This window comes from Zeus faber, assembly GCF_960531495.2.
Source record: "Zeus faber genome assembly, chromosome: 8".
Taxonomy (NCBI): Eukaryota; Metazoa; Chordata; class Actinopteri; order Zeiformes; family Zeidae; genus Zeus; species Zeus faber.
This window is the reverse complement of record NC_137195.1, coordinates 18,321,182-18,342,693: the sequence shown is the minus strand read 5'-3', so window position 1 is coordinate 18,342,693 and position 21,512 is coordinate 18,321,182. Positions and strand designations below refer to the sequence as shown.

The window sequence follows — 21,512 nt, the reverse complement described above, 5'->3', positions numbered from 1 at the left end:
GAGACATTTGTTTTTAATCAATCTTCTCCTGTGCTGTGCGCCCAGGGTACGCTGCTCAACAAATGTTTGTTCCTCCTCTCTGAGGTAATGTAGTGCACACTGCGTTCCAAGTTGTTATGCAAATTGGATTAAAGTGTCCTAAACATTATATTTTTTGTTTTTTAATGAAACTCATGGATGGTATTGTGTCTCAGGGCTCTTTGGATCACTGAAATCAATCTCAGACACCTGTGATAATTAGTTTGCCAGGTGAGCCCAATTAAAGGAAAACTACTTAAGAAGGACGTTCCACGTTATTAAGCAGGCCACAGGTTTCAAGCAATATGGAAAAGAAAAAGGATCTCTCTGCTGCCAAAAAGCCTCAAATAGTGCAATGTCTTGGACAAGGTATGAAAACATTAGATATTTCACAAAAACTTAAGCGTGATCATCGTACTGTGAAGAGATTTGTGGCTGATTCAGAGCACAGACGGGTTGGTGCAGATAAAGGATAATGAGGAAGGTTTCTGCCAGACAAATTCATGGGATTAAGAGAGCAGCTGCTAAAATGCCATTACAAAGCAGCAAACAGGTATTTGAAGCTGCTGGTGCCTCTGGAGTCCCGCAAATCTCAAGGTGTAGGATCCTCCAGAGGCTTGCAGTTGTGCATAAACCTACTATTGGGCCACCATAAACCAATGCTCACAGGCAGAAACGGTTGCAGTGGGCCCAGAAATACATGAAGACTCATTTTCAAACAGTCTTGTTTACTGATGAGTGCCGTGCAACTCTGGATGGTCCAGATGGATGGAGTAGTGGATGGTTGTCCCAACAAGGCTGCGACATCAGCAAGGAGGTGGCGGAGTCATGGGGAGAGAGAGCTGGTAGGTCCCTTTAGGATCCCTAAAGGTGTGAAAATGATCTCGGGAAAGTGTTTAGTTTCTGACTGACCACTTTCTTCCATGGTACAAAAAGAACAACCGTGCCTTCCGTAGAAAAATCATCCTCATGCATGACAACGCACCATCTCATGCTGCAAAGAATAGCTCTGTGTCATTGGCTGCTATGGGCATAAAAGGAGAGAAACTCATGGTGTGGCCCCCATCCTCCCCTGACCTCAACCCTATTGAGAACCTTTGGAGCATCCTCAAGCAAAAGATCTATGAGGGTGGGAGGCAGTTTGCATCAAAACAGCAGCTCTGGGAGGATATTCTGACATCCTGCAAAGAAATTCAAGCAGAAACTCTCCAAAAGCTCACAAGTTCAATAGATGCAAGAATTGTGAAGGTGATATAAAGAAGGGGTCCTATGTTAACATGTAACTTGGCCTGTTAAGATGTTTTTGATTGAAATAGCTTTTGGTTTCAGTAAATATGACCTAATGCTGCAAATTCAACAAATGACCATTTTCAGTTCTTTACAACCTATACAATTTTTTGAAACTTGTGCATAATAATTTGGAACAGTGCATTTTGAGTTTTTTTTATTTTTGAAAAAAATACTGTGGGAGGTTTGTTCAATAACATTCGAATTATACCCTAACAGTTGACTTAAAAAATATACTGACCAAAAAAAAATCGGAGAAAAATATAATTTGCATAATAATTTGGAACACGGTGTATTATAGTTGCAATGATACTGGTATATTTTGCAATACTATGATTGTGTACTGGTAAAATAGCTCTGGTACCTAAAATGTTTACATTGTTTCCCCTCAAAGTAAGATGATCTACTTTTGGAACTTGTTTTTGTGATTTATCACGTTTTGTTCAAACAAAGCATTGAAAAGATTGATTATTACGTTTTTGGTTCTCTTTACTGGCAAATGATCAAGACTTGTGCTACATGCAAATGCTATCGGTGCATTCTGATGAAGTGTTTAACACGATTAAATTCAATTTATTTGCAGTGTAGAAACACCATGTGGCATGGTCCCTACACAATCAAAAGGACAGAATACCTACAGCAAGTAAACGAAAAGTCACAACATCAAAATGAAAACTACAAAGCCGAAGAGATACCTGCACATAACAAAAGAGAACCTAAATAGAACAATATTTAAAACATCAATGATAAAAACGTTTGAAAAGATGATGTAATGCTTGTAAAGATTTCAGCTGAGCGTGCTTTGACACGGGAGTACTGTACTGGGAGGCCGTTCCAGAGATAAGGGACATGGGAGGCAAATGCTCTGAAACCAACTGATTTTTTTTTTTTTTTGTTAACTGAGGGAATGAGCAGGACACCAGCATCAAGAGAGCGAAGTGAGCGTGCTGGTGTTATGTGATATAATTATCTCAGATAAGTAAGGTGATGCAAGTCCATGCAAGGTCTTGTTGAAAGAAGAATATTAAAATCAGCTCTAGCTTGCGCTGGTAGCAAGTGGAGAGAGGCCACAATGGGCGTTGTATGATCTTTTTTTTTTTCCGTTTTTGTCAAGATTCTAACTGCAGCATTGTGAACAAGCTGAAATTGTATAGTAGCACAACTAGGAAGACCAAGGAAAAGGCAAATTAACACTCAAATTCTCAAACAAATGCCCATATTTGGCTGGTTTAAACAACGAATAATCCTGTTTTGTCACCATTTAACAGCAGAAAGTTCATACCTATCCATTTTTTTTTTTTTTTTAATTTCCGATAAACATGCCTCTAATTTCAGGAGTTGCAAAAGGTCATTTTGCTTTACCAGTATATACAGCTGTGTATCATCAGCGTAGCGATGAAATTTAACACCGTATTTGCAAATGATGTCACCAAGGGGAAAGCAAATAGACAGAAAAGTACATAGGGCCAAGGACCGATCCCTGGGGTACACCAAACTTTACTTCAGAAAATGTAGAGATTGTATTATTGTAACTTAACACGTTGAGTTCTATTTGATAAATATGAATGAAACCATGCAGAATGCTTCTCCAAGCGGCTTAAAAGCATGCCGTGGTCCCCAGTGTCAAAATCTGCACAAAGTCAAGAAGCGGCAGCCATGATGTTAAGTCAGAATCAACAGTAATTAGTGGATCACTGACCACTCTGGTCAAGGCTGTTTCTGTGGAATGACGGGACCGAAAGCCAGATTGAAATTCATCGAAGAGATTGTTGTTGGATAAGTAGGCAGTAAGTTGATCAGCGACAGCCCATTCAAGTAGTTTCGATATGACAGGAAGATTGGAATTTGGTCCGTAATTATTCCGAATTTGCAGATCAATATTAGTTGTTTTTTTTGAGCAGCGGTTTGATAACGGAAGTTTTAAAAGCTGAGGGCACAGAGCCTAGACCATCAAGAATAAGACTATTTCAGACGGGAAGCAGTATTTTTTAAACGGTTTTGAAGATATAGGGTCTAATATGCAGGTTGTCAATTTGGAAGCGGTTCCCAAGCTCCTCAGGGCCTCGGGGGAAATTATTTCCTGTTGTGAAAGAGAGCAGTTGGTCTGAGTCACAGTGCCTGCAAAGCATGAGAGTTTATATTCATCATTCTGGGAAGAGTGGACCAGTGAATTTATCTCTAATAGAATCCATCCTATTTATAAAGAATTTCAGAAAATGATCAGCACTGAATGAACAACTATTGGCTGTGGTATTCTGCAAGAGTTTAGCAACAGTATCAAACAGAAACTGCGGATTATTTTTATTACTGTAAATCAAGTGAGATAAATACGCTCTCCTAGCAGCTGACAGTGAACGTCTTTACTTCTTAAAGCACTCGACCCAGGAAATCTCTTGTTTGGTCATACGTCACCTGCACTCATGTTTTCTACAGGTCTGTTGGAGTGCATGGGTGTCATCTGAAAACCATGGCGGTGATTTCATCCGAGTGTCTTTTCTGGTTGTAAGAGGAGCGACAAGAGTCGAGCGTTTTGAGCAAATCACTATTCGGGTTGTCTACGATTATTAAGAGCATCAGAATTTGCACTACAGGAGTCGAGTACGTCGGATGAACACTCAGCCAGTATAGACCAAGCATGCTGTCAATACGGCGATAAGGATTTGTGGTGTGGGGGTGTAGTGGTTGAAGCAGCCCCACCTGTCCTGGGTCTAGGTAATCTGGCCCGGGAGCAGATGGACACATTTAATGAAAGAGGCTCTCCACGTGTGTGGGGGCGGTGGATGATTTACCTGTTACCCATTAGTTGCTCTAACGAGCAACAGGCGTACAGCCACCCCCACACCGCAGTATGTTATTTTAGAATGCAGAGGGAGACACTGAAGAAGACACAGGGGTGATCAGAAACCGGAACAGGTAAAATAGGTTAAACATCAGCATCTATACCTTTTGTAAAAATTAGGTCCAGTAGTATTTCCACGGTTGTGAGTGGCGTTCTTCACGTGAAACGAGGTCCAAAAATTCCACTGCTCTAGAATCTGAACAGTCGAGTTAAAATCACCCAGTGAAATTACATATCTGACGAGAGAAATCGACAGTAATTCGAAGAACTCGGATAGAAAATTGGGATTGTGCTCTTGGGGTCTGTAAATAGTTATTGCAAATGTGTTGCTGGATTCTTTTAACCACGGCTAAATAGTCAAAGGTTGACACGTTTCCAAAAGTGCGTCCGGTGCAGGTGAACAAGTTAGAAAAAATGTTTGCTATTCCACCCCCTTTTCTTGCTTAGGAAGCTATGGTCTGGGGGGAAGCCTCAATAAGTGTCGCAGAGGCAGTGGACGACAGCCAACATTCAGTAAGAAATAGAACACACCAGCAGACCATGTTGGGGGATCAAATTATTAACAATTTATTCATTAATATAAAAACTCTTATTAGAGAGCGATCTGATGTTCAATAAGAAGAAGGGTTCGGTTCAGCAGGGTTCACAGCAGACTGAACATTTACAGTGCTGAGGTTTTCTGAAGCATGCACCGGTTTGTTTGACTGTAAATCTTATAGAGCATCTATAAGTGATTTTCACAGGGAGGTTAAAAATATCTGTCCGTTCCCGAGAGGGAGTGTGTTTTGATAGTCAGCGGGCAAGAGGAGCCTTACAAGCCTGCAGGGTCAGTTCAATGTTTATTGATAAAAGGCGTGAGCCCTACTGGGAAGGATGGAGGCCATCTGTTTTAAAAGGCAGAGGCCTATTTGAAAAGGCAGTAAAAATGTCAACAAAGGGGATATCTTTGTTGCAGCAGTAACCTTTAAGCCAGATGCGGAGTTGCTGTATGCGACTGATCTTCTCGTCACCAAAATGTGTGGGGGCGTTAATTACCTGCCTCCCGACGTTCAGTAGACTGTCCGCGAGGCTGCCCTCAAACTCCTCTTTGAGGGTCTCCGCCTGTTGGTTGTTTATGTTGTATGTGTCGGCCTGAATGACGACTGCGGAGCCGGGCTCGTGTTGCTGAAACAGCGGTAGAGCGGTGGGTGTAATGTCCTTCACGCAGCCACAGGGTTGCAGAAAGTCCGGCCCCCACGCACCGCCACGTGGTGCCGACAGCAACCACAGAGGGGTGGGCGCCGCACCCGTTCCCAAGGCGACAGAGGACGCCCAGGGAGATGTCATCCAGGTTGTCCAAGCGGACAAACCTCTTGTCCGTCTGGAGGCCCCAAGGTGGAGCCGGACGGGATAGTCGCCTGCGACGGCGTTTCGTCCCGCGAGCCGCGGCCCAGGGTCTCTTGTCCGGGGTGGCGTAGAGCCGACGTGAGCCTTGGGTCTCGCTCATAGCTGGGGCCGGGGGGTCTTCGGCCTGGCTTGGTGCGGCAGCGGCTGGACAAAGGGCGGTGGAGTCCCCCTCTGCGGCCGTAGTGGTGGCGGCCACCAGAGGCGGGCGCGGTGCACTCAATGAGGACCGCGACCCTCCACCCAGAGGAGGGGATTCCGGCTCGTGTTGATGCGTTTATTTTAGCTCCCCTGTCGATAAAGTAGAAAACTAAGAATACTAGTGTAATTACAGCTCGGCTAAATGGCCATTTGTACTGCCTGGACTTTGAACCAGTCAGCGACGAGCCCACATCCCCTGGCTGCTGAATGCCATTGTAATTATTGTGTTTTCGACGGGTGGCCACCAGGGGGCGGTGACGCGCCGCCATTAACAAGAGACCAACGTTTTTCGACGCAAAAAGTCGAAAGACCACGGCGCACTTTGCAACACAAACTGCCATCTTCAAACGCATGTTTGTGCGCAGCCGCCGCGGTGGCGCAGTGTTGTCACGTGTGCGTAAAAGCCAAAAACAGGCGACAGAAAAGAAAAGGCCACTTCCGCATTCCGTGTCGGTCGGGCGGACGGCTTCTTCTTCGCCGCCTACAGTGTGCCCGCTGCTCCCTGCCGAGACGCTCACTGCTGCCGCCCGTGGCTGCAAGATGTATTGCAACAGTCGGGTGGCGAGCAAGGGAGGGCCACAAAAACTAGTGAAATAAACTAAAATAAATAAACACTTTGCATCTAGGCTGGAGTTGTACATCTAAAATAAATAAATAACATTCACACACATGATTAAAATGCCTTGTAAGTCCCCAGTAGATGTATTGTGTGGACAGTTTTTGAAAGGTAGGACAACAATTCTGTCCAGAGCCTTTTGTGGACATGCATGCCAGTGCAATTACTAACGTAACTGCAGGGGGGAAAAAAGGGAGAAAGATGGAGATACACTGACTTACATTTTCCCACGCTTTCCCCAAAAAGTCCAAAGCATGCGCTTTTTCTAAACCCAGGTTGTAAAATGCAAAAAAAAAATAAATAAAAATGTCCCCGTTGCAAGTGTTTTCAATGCTGTTAATGCCTTTGTTGCTTTTTTAACATTTACATTTACATTTAATCATTTAGCAGACGCTTTTATCCAAAGCGACTTACAAGGGAGAATAACATTCAAGCTACATTGCGACAGAGATTAGTGTAACAACAACATTAGTGTAACAATAAATACTGCTAGGTAGTGCTAAGTAATTGGAGGTTAGGAGAGGAGGTACTCACTGAAGAGCTGGGTCTTCAAGTGCTTCTTAAAGACAGAGAGGAAGGTCCCCGCTCTGGTCATTTTTGGCAGCTCGTTCCACCAACGTGGAACTACAAATGAGAATAGCCTGGATTGCCGTGGCTGTACGGCCGGCAGAGCCAGGCGACGCTCATTTGACGAGCGCAGCATCCGGGGGGCAACATGTGCTCTTACAAGAGCATTTAAGCAGGCGGGAGCATTCCCAGCAATCACTCTGTAGGCCAGCATAAGAGACTTGAACTTGATGCGGGCGGCTACAGGTAACCAGTGGAGCTCGATGAGCAGCGGAGTGACATGTGCCCTCTTTGGCTGGTTGAACACCAGTCGCGCCGCCGCATTCTGTATCATCTGTAGTGGCTTCACCGCACAGGCCGGCAAGCCTGTTAAGAGGGCGTTGCAGTAGTCGAGACGGGACATCACCAAGGTTTGTACCAGCAGTTGATTGGCATATTGGGTCAGGTACGGCCTGACTTTTCGGATGTTGAGTAGTGCAAAGCGGCAGGACCAGGAGACGGCGGCAACATGGTCCGAGAATGTCAGTTGGTCATCAATAATGACACCAAGATTCCTTGCAGCCTTGGTAGGAACAAGAGATAGAGAGTCGATTTTTTTTAATGAGGAATAGGGAAACCTCATTAATGATGTTTTCTGTTTTATCCATTTATTTCATACAAAATACCGCAAAATATATATATTTTTGTTCGTGACAACTGTCTGAACTTTCAACCTTCACCTCACGCGTCGCAAAACATGAAAACTGTTGCGATACATGTTCCAACTACTAGCCGCAGCCGTGAGCGTCTTGTATGGGAGCAGCTGGTGCCGGTGTGGTCAACTTGGCGACTTTTCAGCAACTTAATTTCTAATCATAAACCATCAGCCAAAAGGAGAGAAACATATAAAAATACATGATATGGTTATTCAGTACCGTGCATCATGCCGCTCCAACAGCGCCAGGCGGGGGGCGTGGTCTCTCCCTCTTCTCCGGGCAGCCAGCAGGTGTGGGCGTGGCCAGAGAGCAGCACGGGTTGAGCTGCGCATGCCTGCCAGACGGTGTGCCCAACTACCAATCACTGATCACCATTTCTTTAAATAACTGTAAATAGATACTGATACATACACTAATCACAAAAAGTTAGGGATATTCGGCTTTCGGGTGAAATTTTAGGACGAACCTAAAATGCACTATAACCTTGACAGGTGATCTTAATTTGACCTTCTCTAAACTTTTGAATGCACATGTCCAACTGTTCAATGTTTCAGTACTTTTTGCACAACTTGCTGTTCTCTAACAAGGAGCTGAACAGCAAAATTCACAACAGGTGTTTGATCCATAAATGTCCTGCTTCAATTAGAATTGGTACTTAAACAGTCCTCTTCATCACGCTGTTCACATTTTGACATCATGAAACCAAGACGACATCTAACAACTGATCAACAGTACCTCGCCATTGTGAGGCTTCAAACAGGATGTTCTCAGAGGGAAGTGGCCACTGAGCTTAAAGTGTCACAGAGTGTCATCAGCAGCTTGCAATAGAGATACAGAGAGACTGGAAGAGTCACAGAAAGGCATAGAAGTGGACGTCCTTTGGCCACATCCCACACCGCTTTATTATGAACAGTGCCCTGCGGAACCGGATGATGATGCCACTCAACTCCAGGCACATTTAAGGGAGGTGACAGGCACCCAAGTGTCACGTCAGACCATTCAAAACCGTTGACATCAGCGTGGTCTGCGTGCTAGACGACCTGCAAGGATACCTGACCACACCACCAGGCACAGGCATCATCGTCTTGCATGGGCCAGGCAGCATTGACGCTGGACGAGGGACCAGTGGCCTCAGTGCTGTTCTCTGATGAAAGTCGATTCACGTTGAGCAGAAATGATGGCCGCCAACGATGTCGGACATGTCGAGGAGAGCACTATGCATCAGCCACTGTTGTCACCAGACGAGCCTTTGGTGGTGGTGGTGTTACAGTGTGGGCAGGTGTGTCTAGTCAATACAGAACTGCCCTACACTTTGTGAATGGTACAGTGACAAGCCCATACTACCTGAATAACATCATTCATCCATTCATTGTGCCCCTGCATGAACAACACAGGCATCATTTCATCTTCATGGATGACAATGCTCCAGCTCATGGAGGTGGCATCATTAGGGAACGGCTGCTGGAGACTGGGGCACCTCAAATGCAGTGGCCTGCACTTTCTCCAGACCTGAATCCCATAGAAAACCTATGGGATCAGCTGAGTGGCCGTGTAGAGGCTCGTAACTCTGTACCCCAGAACCTCAATGACCTGAGGGCCGCCCTTCAAGAAGAGAGGGGGGCCAGGCCTCAGCAGACAATAAGTCGACTTGTGAACAGCATGAGACGTCGTTGTCAAGCTGTAATTGATGCTCGAGGGCACATGACAAGTTATTGAGACATTGACATTTTTTGTTGTGGTAAACCCACCACTGTTGTTGGCTTTTGTTTAATTCAGTTGTTTGAGATGAGGAAATCACCATTGCATGCTTTTACTTAAATGCCCTACTTTCACGATATAATATCACTGTAGTGTGAACTTTTTACATTTTCCATAAATTTCACCCGAAAGCCAAATATCCCTAACTTTTTGTGAGTAGTATAAATAGTTTCGTATAAATAAATAGATAAATAAATACCAAATTTTAGATAATAAATAGTCTACTCTCTATAAGTAGACTATTGCTGCCGGAACGAAATACGAATAGAATTTGAATTTTAAAAAATTGCTATTTGAATGCTGAAATTGCTATTCGATTGTGTTTTTCTTAAATATAATTACATAATTCATTACAAATGTTTTCCTAACGTTAACAAATGAATTCACATGTGACGAGCAATGAAGTTAAATATAAATTAATCTAGTTTGTCGCACAGTGAACACACATTAGAGAGAAATGTTCCCGGTAACGGTGTGCGGAGTCCACATCGGCGGAGACGCATGACGCACCCCTCTCCTCCGGCGTTTCACTGTGTGTACAAGGGAAGGTGCGTCTTTGACCAGAAATACAGTAATTCCACTGTTGTGGCGATGAAAGTAGGAAATAAACCCAATCTTCATCAAAGGAATGTCCTCGAGTGCAGAGGTCCCCAACCACTGGTTCGGGGTCCGTTTCAAGCAGCGGGGTATTTGGCTTCATTTGCCTTATTTGCCTAATTTACCTACATGACGCCATCAGAATCACCCTCTGTCTCCCCATTCTGATAAAAGCACAGCAGGTCCAGTTATTTGTGTACAACAAACAGGACGCTCTAACTGATATGTGCTGGGTCCAGGCTGCAAGGCTTATGGCGCTCTGGACTGTTCCCAGCACAAGCCGGGGGCCGTGTGTGACGGTGGCTTCCTCAATTCCCGTCTCGATAAGTCATAGAAAAAGAATGGCAAAGCTGCTTAGATGCAGGAGGCACCCAACCAATTCATCAAATTTAACAAATTTAGCATCCATTCCTCATCAGCGACAGCCTGTCCCCAAAAAACACACTAGCACGAGTCTAGCTTTAACAAACGTTAGGTCTTTGACAGGAAAAAAACTTTTTAAATTAATGATTTTATTATCAGGCACAAACTTGATTTTATGTTTTTAACTCAAACCTGGTGGGACCGAGATAACAGTGCAGCTGCTTTTATGGAGTCAACCCCTCCCAACCTCGGTTTTATGAGTGAAGCTGGACTTCATAAGAAAGGAGAGGGAGTTGGTATTCTGTTTAACGATTCCCTCAAAGGAAAGCAGTTAACTTGTGGAAATGTTGCTTCTTTGGAATAATGGGGCTCTTCAGGGGAATTCCTCAGCATGTGGACCGACTCAGCATGTGACGGAGCCCACGCACAACAAGAGCCTCAACACTCTCGACTTAATCATCTCCAGGGGTCTGAACATTTCTAAGGTGGTGGTGACGCCGCTCTCTCTGATCGTTCCTGTGTTCTCTTTGAGAGTACCATCTCCGCGCACGAAAATGTTCAAACAGAGATAATCACAAAACGGTTTATCACAAAAAAAAACAGTGACATATTTATTCAGGCTACCACACTCTTGGGTCTCATTCACTGAGCTTGGAGATCATTTCAATTTTAAGGTGACTTCAATGAGGCGAAGCTGGTCTCTGGTAAGAAAGTATCCCCATGGAGAAATGCCACGCTGGTAAAGAAAAGACAAAAGAGAGTGTCGAAATGCTGAACGCAGGTGGCGAAAAAAACAAACCTCCACGTTCATTATGACATCTATAAAGAGGAGACTTCGCAATTAGAATTTGGAATTGAGAAATGCCAGGTGCTCCTTCTTCTCTGACAGCATTGGCAAAAACAACAATAATGCGCGTGCCTTGTTCGCTACTGTCGACAGGCTAACAAACCCTCCTGTGTCAGAAGCCCCTGAACTTCATTACCCCAGGGCCTGCGGGGAATCGGCCTCCTCCTTCAACGACAAAATCCAGAAAATTAGACGTGCAGTCATACCACCGTATCAGCTACAGGATATGTGCAGTCCCTGTGTCCACTGAAAATGGGTTCAACTACCATGACACAATTTCATCCGATCAGCCGTGAAAACTTGGACGACACCATCTTAAATCCTCCGTCTCCTGCTGCCTTGATATTCTGCCAACAGGCTTTTTAAAAAATGTTTCAAATTGCGTCGCCTCAGATCTTCTACGAAATGTCGACACGTCTCTTCTCTCGGGTTTCTCCCCACAGGTCCTCAATACTGCCGTCATGGAGTCGCCCTTAAAAAAAGAACAATCTAGACACCTCGCTAATGAACAATCATAGCCCTATTTCAAACCTCCCGTTTTCAAGTAAAATCATTGAAAAAGCTGTTTTTCAGCAGCTGAACAATTTCTTGGCGCTACAAAACTGTTTTGATGTCTCCCAGTCATGATTTGGACCACACACACATCCACTTATACACACACGGTGGCAGAATTTCAGTCTTAGTATTACTGGATCTCAGTGCTGCACTTGACACGGTTGACCCCAACAAATTACTAGACCCACTGGAAAACTGGGGGGGACTTTCTGGCACAGGACTAAACTGATTTAAATCCTACTTAAAGGACAGGGACGACTTTGTGTCTATAGGTAATTACACATCTGAGCGGACAAAAAATACCTGCGGGGTTCCCCAAGGCTCCATTCTGGGGCCTCTTCTGTTTAACATCTACATGCTCCCACTGGCTCAGATTATGGAAAACAGCAAAATATGTTACCGTCACTACGCGGATGACACACAAATATGCATAACCACATCACCAGGGGACAATGGTCCAATAGAGACACTGAGCAAGTGCATTGAACAAATCAACAATTGGATGTGCCAAAATTTTCTCCAATTAAACAAAAAAAACCCAAAAACGGAATTAATTGTTTTTGAAGCCAAAGGAACAACGACTAAAAGCCAGCGCTCCGCTTCAATCGGTCATATTAAACAGCGCAAACCAAGCCAGAAATCGTGGTGTAGTCATGGACTCAAATTTCGGATTTCAACAGCCACATTAAAACAATAACAAAGTCAACCTACTATCACCTTCAGAATACATCAAGGGTTAAAGGACTTATGTCTCAGCAGAATTTGGAAAAACGTGTCCATGCATTTATCTTTAGTAGACGACACGACTGCAATGGTGTCCACAGGTCTCCCTAAAAGATGGGTCGGACGGGTGATTCAGAACGCTGCTGCTGCTCGAGTGCTCACTAAGACCAGTAAAGTAGATCATATCACTCCAGTTCTCAGATCTTTACACTGGCTTCCTGTCCGTCAAAGAATTGATTTTCTAAATACTACTGTTGGCTTGTAAAGCGCTGAATGGTTTAGTGATAAAATACATTTCTGATCTTCTGCCACGTTATGAACCGTCCGGACCGCTCAGGTGGTCCAGAGTGAAAGGTGAAAGGAGAGGCAGCGTTCAGTTTTTATGCACCACATATCTGGAACGAACTCCCAGAAAACTGCAGGTCTGTTGCAACTCTCACCTCTTTTAAATCAAGGCTGAAGACTTTTCTGTTCGCCGCTGCCTTTCACTAAACCAAATATTCATTTCTCTCACTGCACTGTCACTTTTACGACTTGATTTTATGCATTCTATGTATTCTATTTTCTAAACTTTATAACATCTTCCTCCTTTTGCAATGTGTTTCTTTTGCGCTTTGTCTTGCAGTATATAATATTGAATACTAGCGGCTTTGTGCGCACTGTATTATGGCATCTTGGGCCTGTCTGAAAGAGTGATTTCAGATAACTGAACGATCTCCAGGGCCATGATATCGCCTTGATGTGGCAAAACTCTATTCTGGGAATAAGCGAAATAACTGTTAACAAAGAGTAAAACAAGGTTTCTTTGATTCATTTCTTCCAATGCACTATAACTTTTATGCATTCTATGTATTCTATGCTTTCTATTTTATATATATATATATGAACTTTATGCATTCTATGTCCTTTTATAATGTGTTTCTTTGCATTTTGTCCCGATGCTTCTGATGTTTAATGTGAACATTTCGAATTGCCTTGTTGCCGAAACGTGCTGTGGAAATAAACGCGCCTCGGCTCCACGGCGCACACTCCTCCTCGTCCTGCCGTGGGGGTAGCAGCGCCGCAGCGGACGGACGGAGCCGTCTCCCCGCAGGTCAGCGCGTCAGTGCGGTGCAGCGGACGTTTACGCCGCTGCGACTTAAAAAAAACAAACAAAACAAACAAACAAAAAAAAAAAAAAGCCATCCCCCGTAATCACTTTTGGGGACAGGCATGTCCAATGGGTCCGGGTCCGCCGTGGAGCCGCACTACGAGTGGAGGTACGAGTACTACGGCGGCGACGAGGAGCCGGTGTCCTTCGAGGGGCTGGCGGCGCACCGATGTGAGAACCCCGTTTCCAACGCAGCTTTTTTTATTTCTTATCATTGTTGTTGTTTTTGTTGTTGTTTGTTGTTTTTTTTTTTTTTTTCCCTTTCCCAAATGTCTTTGTTTTATGAATCCTGGACCTCGGCTTTAGGGCAAACAAACAGTCTGTGTCGGGTGGATGTGTTGCGTAATCCGGATACTTGTCAAGGTAAACAAACAAAATGTGTTTTCAATATTACTAAATAATACATGTTTTGGAAAGTATGGTTATATTCTTTCCAATATATAAAAAGTGAGTCCCTCCTATTCTGTAATATAGTGCAAATATATTATTTTATATACGACTGTACAAAAAGTATGAGGGACGTGTTTTTCGCCAGCGTCATCTCGATATTGCAGTTTTTCAAATGTAATTTCATCTCGAAAATATTGTGAGAACACATTAACTGACAAGAGTGACAACCTAATAAAAAAACGTGTGTGTGTGTGTATATACTGTATATATGTATATATATATATATATATATATATGTATGTATGTGTGTGTGTGTGTGTGTGTGTGTGTGTGTGTGTGTTGTATATGTGTGTGTGTGTGTGTGTGTATATATATATATATATATATATATATATATATATATATATATATATATATATATATATATATATATATATATATAAAACTGTATTTCTGTAGCATAAAGGTTCCTCTCTGAATTGTATCACCTGTAGAGTTTGTAGTTAGGTTACCAAAGTAAGTGTCTTTTGTTTGAGCCTTATATATATATATATACTGTAAATATACAGTACTGTATACACACTGATTCCTCCTATATATTATATATTTTGGCTTTATTTTCTCAACACAGCTGCAGTTAAAAACACTAATTGCAGTTCTGTCTCATTGGGGCGTCGCTGCGTTCCAGCCTTTAAGTCCTGGCGAAGTGAATTCAGTGACTTGTTTCTCAAAACATTACACGCGTTAGAAAGCCATTGAAACATGTGAGAGGACTGAAGATGTAGTCCCGAATTGTGGAGTTAAGAGCGTTAAAGTGTTTCACACCAATTTTTGTGTTCAGGATTTTTTGGGCGGGGCTAAATCAGGACTCGGTGACCTGGATGGGTCATACTCGGCGTGGGCCCTCCCCCTAACACGATATTAAGACCAGGTGGGAATCGGAGCACTTTGGGATAAAAACGCAGTTTTGGGAATAGACACCCCGAGTAAAAGGCGTCTTCAGGGAGCTCCTCGACTCATGCCAAGGCTTTGCACCCCCCGGCGTTGTGAACCGTAAGCATTAGCTGCATGCTAGCAGGCCGTGGAGCCCCGACCTGGACTGCGGAGGAGCCAGCAACGGGGAGCGGGGAGTCCCGCAGCAAGACAGCGGCGCTTTGAAGTGAGCAACTAGACACAGGACTGGGTTCAGCAGAACATTTAAACACGGAAGTGACTCCGATGTAAACGATTATACTGTATATTATTATGCAATTAACACGAGTTGTTTCAGCGTCTATAGCGGACACAGCGTCTTAGAACAGAGAGTACTTGCTATTTTTTCACAAATTTGAACCCTAATTTTATATACAGACATTTTTGTTTTTTTAATCATTACAATTTGGTTGGGTGGTTAATGACAAATTTCTCCATGTGACAGACTCATAACACAATTTTATCTCCACTTAGCAGGTACTTTAATGTTGTAGCCTTTTAGAAATATGTGTCTGCAGGTTTGGAATCTCTTTAAAGGTAAGCAAAGATCAACAATCATTATTTTAGATGAAAGGCATGAAGTGAAAAATACATAAGGGCACCAAAGAAACAGGTTGGACATAGCAAAAAAAATACCATGTACACACTGTTCCCTTGCTGTTAAAATAGCATAGTTCTTGTACTTTCACTGTACATCAAGTGTAGACAGACACAGGGCGATAACTTCATTTATATCGGTTACATGGGCACGTGCTGCACACACACTTATACTTCCAACCGGAGACAACAAACCAATTATTACTTCTCCTTGGCTTCAATGTTATTAACCCTTCCATTCCTTTTGTTTTTGGTGCAGACTCCATTGTGATCGGCTTCTGGGTGGGCCTGGCAGTCTTCGTCATCTTCATGTTCTTTGTTCTGACTCTGCTGACCAAGACCGGAGCTCCACATCCTGAGTGAGCGTTTCCTTCTTTCATTGATTTATTTTCACAACAAACCTGAGAGGAGGTTTACTAATGATTGTCTGGCAAAAAACTGCTGTACACGTAGCAGCATTTGTAGCACATAAATGTGTAGATACATCTATTTATTTGTATTATTTTGGGTGCGGCTGCATTCTGGGCAACCGACTGAATTGAGTTGTTGGGCTGCTGCCTGTCATAAGCTGGTGAAAGCGCATCCCCATCTTGGTATTGCACAGCTGTCGGGCAGATGAATGTTTCATCAAACTCGTCCACAGCTCAGTAGATGTGAGGCGTTGGTCCCCTGCCGCCATGTAGCGTTCCATGTCCCTGAAGTAGTGAACAGGCAGCCTGTCTGTTGGTGCCCCGCTCCCATCACGCTGGGTTTTCCTCCTGTCGAGTAGAAATGGGTGTTCATGCATGGATTTAGATTTATGGATTTAAAAATCTATTTGAAAAAGTTGAATCTGATCTTCAATTTACAACATGTCAAGGGCAGTCCCGAGATCAGAAAGAATATTTATTCCAAACGGTCTGCTTGGATAAGTATAAATATTAGATAATTAATGTTGTTAATTGGGCATGTTAACCAAACATTAAAAGCATTGAATAAACTTGTGGCGAGCCTGGAGCGCAGCCCTACAAGCTTCTCCCACATTCAAGTGGTCTTCATGCGGCATGGAGTCCGGCTGCGGTTCCGGTCCTGGTGATAAAGGGATGCCACGATCCACTGCAATATCATGGGAGGAAAACAGCCGGTCAGAGGAACCCGCATACCTTCGTGCCGGTGGCAGAATTCTTTGTGCAGAATTCTGCCACCGGCTGCGTCTTAACACATCCAATGGCCTTTAAGCAGCCCGTTGGTGCGCTCGGCCACAGTGTATGTGTGGGCATGAATTGTACCGTTCTCCCTGAGGGGTTTCTGGATGGGCAAGTGGGGTCATCAACCATGTTTTCAGACCTTATCACCTAAAAGTGAGGTATTTACAGCAAATGAAATATATCCAAGCTTACGGAATGATCAAAAACTTGGGATCGTGGGAATCTCCTGGCCAGCATGCAACAGCGTCAAGTATTTTGTACTCCCCATCGCAGATAATAGTAATCTTTTTGATGAGTGTCTTGCATAGACTCCATGGATCGTGCTTTGATGCGCACATGGGTGTTATCTATTGCTCCAATTTTGTTGGAAGTGATACAATGATTGTTGTATGGGAATTTTACATACTCAGACATCAGCCTTATGACATTCAAAACGTTGGGGATCGCACGGCTCAGGGAAGGTAGTGAAATCCCAGCCCAGTCCCAGATTTTTCTGAAACGTTCCCGTTGCCAGGAAGTCGAGGGTGGGGAGGACTTTGAGATAACGTGGTATTGGACTGGGGCGGTGGGTGAGATGTGGTTGCAGGTTATAACATGAATACATAAGGGCTTCTCCCGAAAGTCAAAAACTGGATGATCAGTCATTGATCACTCTCTGCAAACATATCTTGCAAATGTGTTAAGACACACTCTCACCTTACAGCACGAGCAGCAATCCCTCGTACAAAGCTTAATCTTCCATTGTCAAACTTACCAATTGCATGTACGACGTTGATAAGTGTGTGATTTTAATCTGTTTTGATTACTGGGCCTCAGGGAACATCAATGAAGAGGACTATATTATTATTATTATTATTATTATTATTATTAATAATAATAATAATAATAATAATAATAATAATAATAATAATAATAATTATTATTATAATAGTAGTTTCTATATGATTTATTTTCTTATTTTATATTTCATTGTGGTTCTTAAATGCCACGTCGGAAGTTCGGTTATATCATTTTTAGACCTCTGAGGCTTTGATTATTTTTGCTACACATGGTTCGAGGCAGTTCTACATTTTCTTCTTATGTAACAACAAAAAACTTTTTTTGCCTAAACCGTGCAAGATTTAACAACTAATGTCGCATGTAATTAGCAATGTCCCGATCCGATCTCAAAGATTGGTATCGGGTCCGATCAAGGCATTTCTTTGACTGAGCAAACTGATCAGTATCTGTTATAGAAGCCCGTTCCTTTGTTTTACGTCAGCATCGTAAACGGAGTGTTGTAAACGCAGCGCACAATTTACGGCAGCAGGACGCCGAAGCGCATTTGCGCAGGACGCGGCTAACATGTCTGCAGTGTGGAAATATTTTAAATTGGAAAACGAAAGCAGTCCAACAGCCACTTGTCTGTCTTGTCGGCAACGTGAGCATTTCGCGAGGCGGTAGTAACAGAGCTGCATTCAATAGTACCAATTGGATACTCCACCTAAAAAAACAAAACAAAAAAAAACACTCAACGGAATAAAGGGAGTTCACTCAGGTAACTCAGGCCAAGGCTGCACCGAAGCAACAAAGACTGGAGGATACTTTTAAAAGGAGAGAGAAATTTCCTCGACAGCGCAAGGCAAAAAGGGTTACGGAGAGGGTAATTGGATTCATCGCTTTGGATGACCAACCCATCGCCGTGGGAGAGAATACAGGTTTTCGTCGTCTTTTGGAGTCCTTTGGTACGCCCTACCCTCTCGACACTACATTTCAGACTCTGCCCTACCAGAGCTTTACAAGGTTCCTGACCACCTACGATGTATTTTATCAGATGTGACTGCTATTGGCTTCACCGCAGATATTTGGAGTTTCCTGGGTCTCACACAGCAGAGCATGTGAAATAGACAATCGAGGAGATGCTGAACACTTGAGAAATAGACCTGCAATGGGTTCATGTCATTTTGCGCGACAATGCAAGAAATAAGAAAAAAGCAATGGATGATGTGGGGGTACCAAGACTGGACTGCATCGCTAACACGCTGGTTGTACACGAGGGGCTGCTTTCTCAGCGCAGCGTCACAGACACACTGGCTAACGCAAGGAAGATTGTAGGGCCCTTCAACCGTTCACCACAGCCCTGCGCACGTCTTGTAGATATCCAGATTGAAATGAAAATGCCAGCCGAGCGCCTACAGCACGATGTCAAAGTTTAGGTGGGGCAGCACTCACTACATGGTGCAGGGCCTCCTGGTGGAAAAGCGCCTCTCAGTGTCAGCTGACCACAACCTTCCAGCTACGCTGACGGCGAACCAATGGACAGTAGTGGAGAAGCCAGTCGAGGTCTTAGCTCCCTTTGATGAACTAACGGCGGCAGTGAGCGCTGAGACTGCAGCCGGTGTGATCCCTGCCATAATGGTCCTTCAACAATGGTCCTTCAACGTGTTCTTTCTCGAGAGCACAGCACTGACCAGGGAATCAAGACGATGAAAAGCACTCTCCTAGAAGCTTCAGGCAGGTTTACACTGAGCCACTCTACTGCATTGCCACTTTGGTGGATCCCAGATACAAAGACAGGCAAGTCTAGTACCTTTTGAATGCTATGGTAAAGTCTATTTTAATTTATTATGAATCAAATGTAGGTCACCAGTATCAATCTTTTAAGCCAATTCATTTTTTCCTTCTAGTTATATATGTTTTATGTAGATAGCTATAGTATATTAAGGGTTACATGATTTTATTTTATTAATGTACACAATTGATCTATTTTCAGATACTTCCAAAATTCAGACAAGCTGAGGCATGCTAAGGATGCTCTAATTCAAGAGGTGGAGGAGGTGGAGGTGAGGAGGGACGTCAGTGAAGTGTCAGAGGCAGCGCCTGTGGAAAAATGCACGTCAGATCACAGCAAGCGGCAGCCTTCGTCTTTGAGATCTGAGGAGTGAGACAGACGGCATCTGTGAGCGCCTCATCAGCAGCTGTTCAGGTGGAGTGTTGCCTCGCGAAACCATCCCAAGGTCAGACACTCCACTGCAGAACCGCCACAACTGCCACACAATTTCCCCTCAATGGCTGCTACTGCAACCCCCGTCTCTCCGTGCCGTCTGCACAGGCGTGGACGGAGAGACTCTTTAGTGCCGTCTCAAACCTCATTGATGAGAAGAGGCGCTGGCTGTCTGCTGATTTTCCTCAAAAAGAACCTTCACTTCATTTTAGAGTGAAAGTAAGAGAACGAGAAAGTGAAACTCCTGTAGCAGCTCCCAAGAAAAGCACTTTAAGAACTAACCTTCCTTGATAAAGAGTGCCTTGCAATTTAAGTTTGATATTCAGGTTTTATTGTAATGCTGCTACTCCAATAAGTCAAAACTGTTTTGTTTTTTTTGTTCCATTCAAGTTAAGCTGCTAGACTGCTCTTAAGTGGAATTGGGATTTGTTTACTTGTAGTTCTACTATAATGCTGCACTAAGCAGAGTTGTGATGTTTATTTGTTGTGACTGACTGAAAGCTATTACACCACTTCAATGTGGAATTGTGGTCAGATTACTCATTTTGAGTGTTCTAGTTTTACTACAGTGCTGCACTAAGTGGAATTGATAAGAGCTATTTAAAAAGATATTTTAGTTTGTTTACTTGAAAAAAAAGCGGCATCAAGTGGAATTGTGAAAAGAGCCATATAAAAACGATTGTTTGTTTAGTTTGTTATTTTGTAAAATAAATAAAAAACATTAAGGAACAGCTTGGATGCGGGCATTTATTTTCCTAAATGCATTGCGGAGCTATTTAATTGTCACGCATATTCATTGGATTGATTTAAATAACTTAAATGTATTTGAAGTATGCATTGTGCAACTGTAGGAAATATAATAGGTTTTAGATATCTGGGCAAAAAAACTTGATCTGGAAATCCCTACACGTAATACTGCAAACTCAAACATCCATACGCCTATTTAATATTATGGTTCTGTCATTAAACTTCAACGTAAAGCACTCGTAACTCTTCTTTTTCCGTTTGCATGTAGATGTGGTGAGAAGCGAGCCCACCTGACCAGCTGTGTGGAGGACCTCAACCTGCAGACACGCAAAAGCAACGCGGCCTACGCCTCCCACCCCCTGCTCGACTCCCGCTCCGTTTTCCAGTGCTCCGTAAATGAGGAGGAAGAGGTGAGCTCCAGAGCCCCGTGTCCCAGGGCTGGTACTAATGGGGGTCCGAAGGTAGGACCAGTCCCGGCCGGGCGCAGCAGACTCTGTTGCCAGGGGGAGGCAAGCAGTGCTGGTGGTAACATGGTCACCAGCGGAACTGCGCTCCTGGCAAACTTTGACATTCCGAACTTTGTGCAGTTGGAGCACAGCTCCACTCCGGGGGAGGACGATCTACTGCTTGGGGGAAGCCAGAGCTGCCAATCATCTTAAAAAGGTGGTCACCATATATGACTTAAAAGCTCCATTAGCTTTCATTATCATTCATTAACTTTCCTTTTCATTTTAATGTTCATTAAAATAAAAGCAAATCTAAATAATTGTTGTAACAATGGGGTCTGTGTTCAGTGCGTAAAGCAGCGAGAAATCTTCCCCACTTAATTTAATAAATTAAACAAACACAATTCAAAAGTCACATGTAAAAGACAATGTTTTTTTTTAAATTAAAGAACAAGAGAAGACATTCAGAAGGTGACAGCTGTTCCGCCTCAACTGCCTGCAGGAGAGCGGGGTGAGAGTAGCAGAAATCAACCTCCTCCCGGGTCAGATAATGTTCCAACAGCCAGGCTGTGTGTGTGTCCCGTCAACTCT

At 43.6% G+C, this 21,512-nt stretch overlaps 1 protein-coding gene across 1 annotated transcript; it reads left to right on the top strand.

Annotated features, from left to right (window-relative positions):
• The first annotated feature begins 13,567 nt into the window (after positions 1-13,567).
• Positions 13,568-21,494, top strand: mrap2a (melanocortin 2 receptor accessory protein 2a). The gene is made up of 4 exons (XM_080006035.1): positions 13,568-13,770; positions 15,818-15,917; positions 20,744-21,138; positions 21,371-21,494. The coding sequence occupies exons 1-3, from the start codon at positions 13,662-13,664 to the stop codon at positions 21,132-21,134; spliced, it is 600 nt and encodes a 199-aa protein (XP_079862161.1). The 5' UTR covers positions 13,568-13,661; the 3' UTR covers positions 21,135-21,138; positions 21,371-21,494.
• The last annotated feature ends 18 nt before the right edge of the window (positions 21,495-21,512 follow it).

Coding starts and splice junctions, on each gene's coding strand:
- mrap2a (XM_080006035.1), top strand. CDS start 13,662: ATGTCCAATGGGTCCGGGTCCGCCGTGGAGCCGCACTACGAGTGGAGG. Junction 13,771..15,817: donor GGGGCTGGCGGCGCACCGAT/GTGAGAACCCCG, acceptor TTTTTGGTGCAG/ACTCCATTGTGATCGGCTTC. Junction 15,918..20,743: donor ACCGGAGCTCCACATCCTGA/GTGAGCGTTTCC, acceptor GTTTGCATGTAG/ATGTGGTGAGAAGCGAGCCC.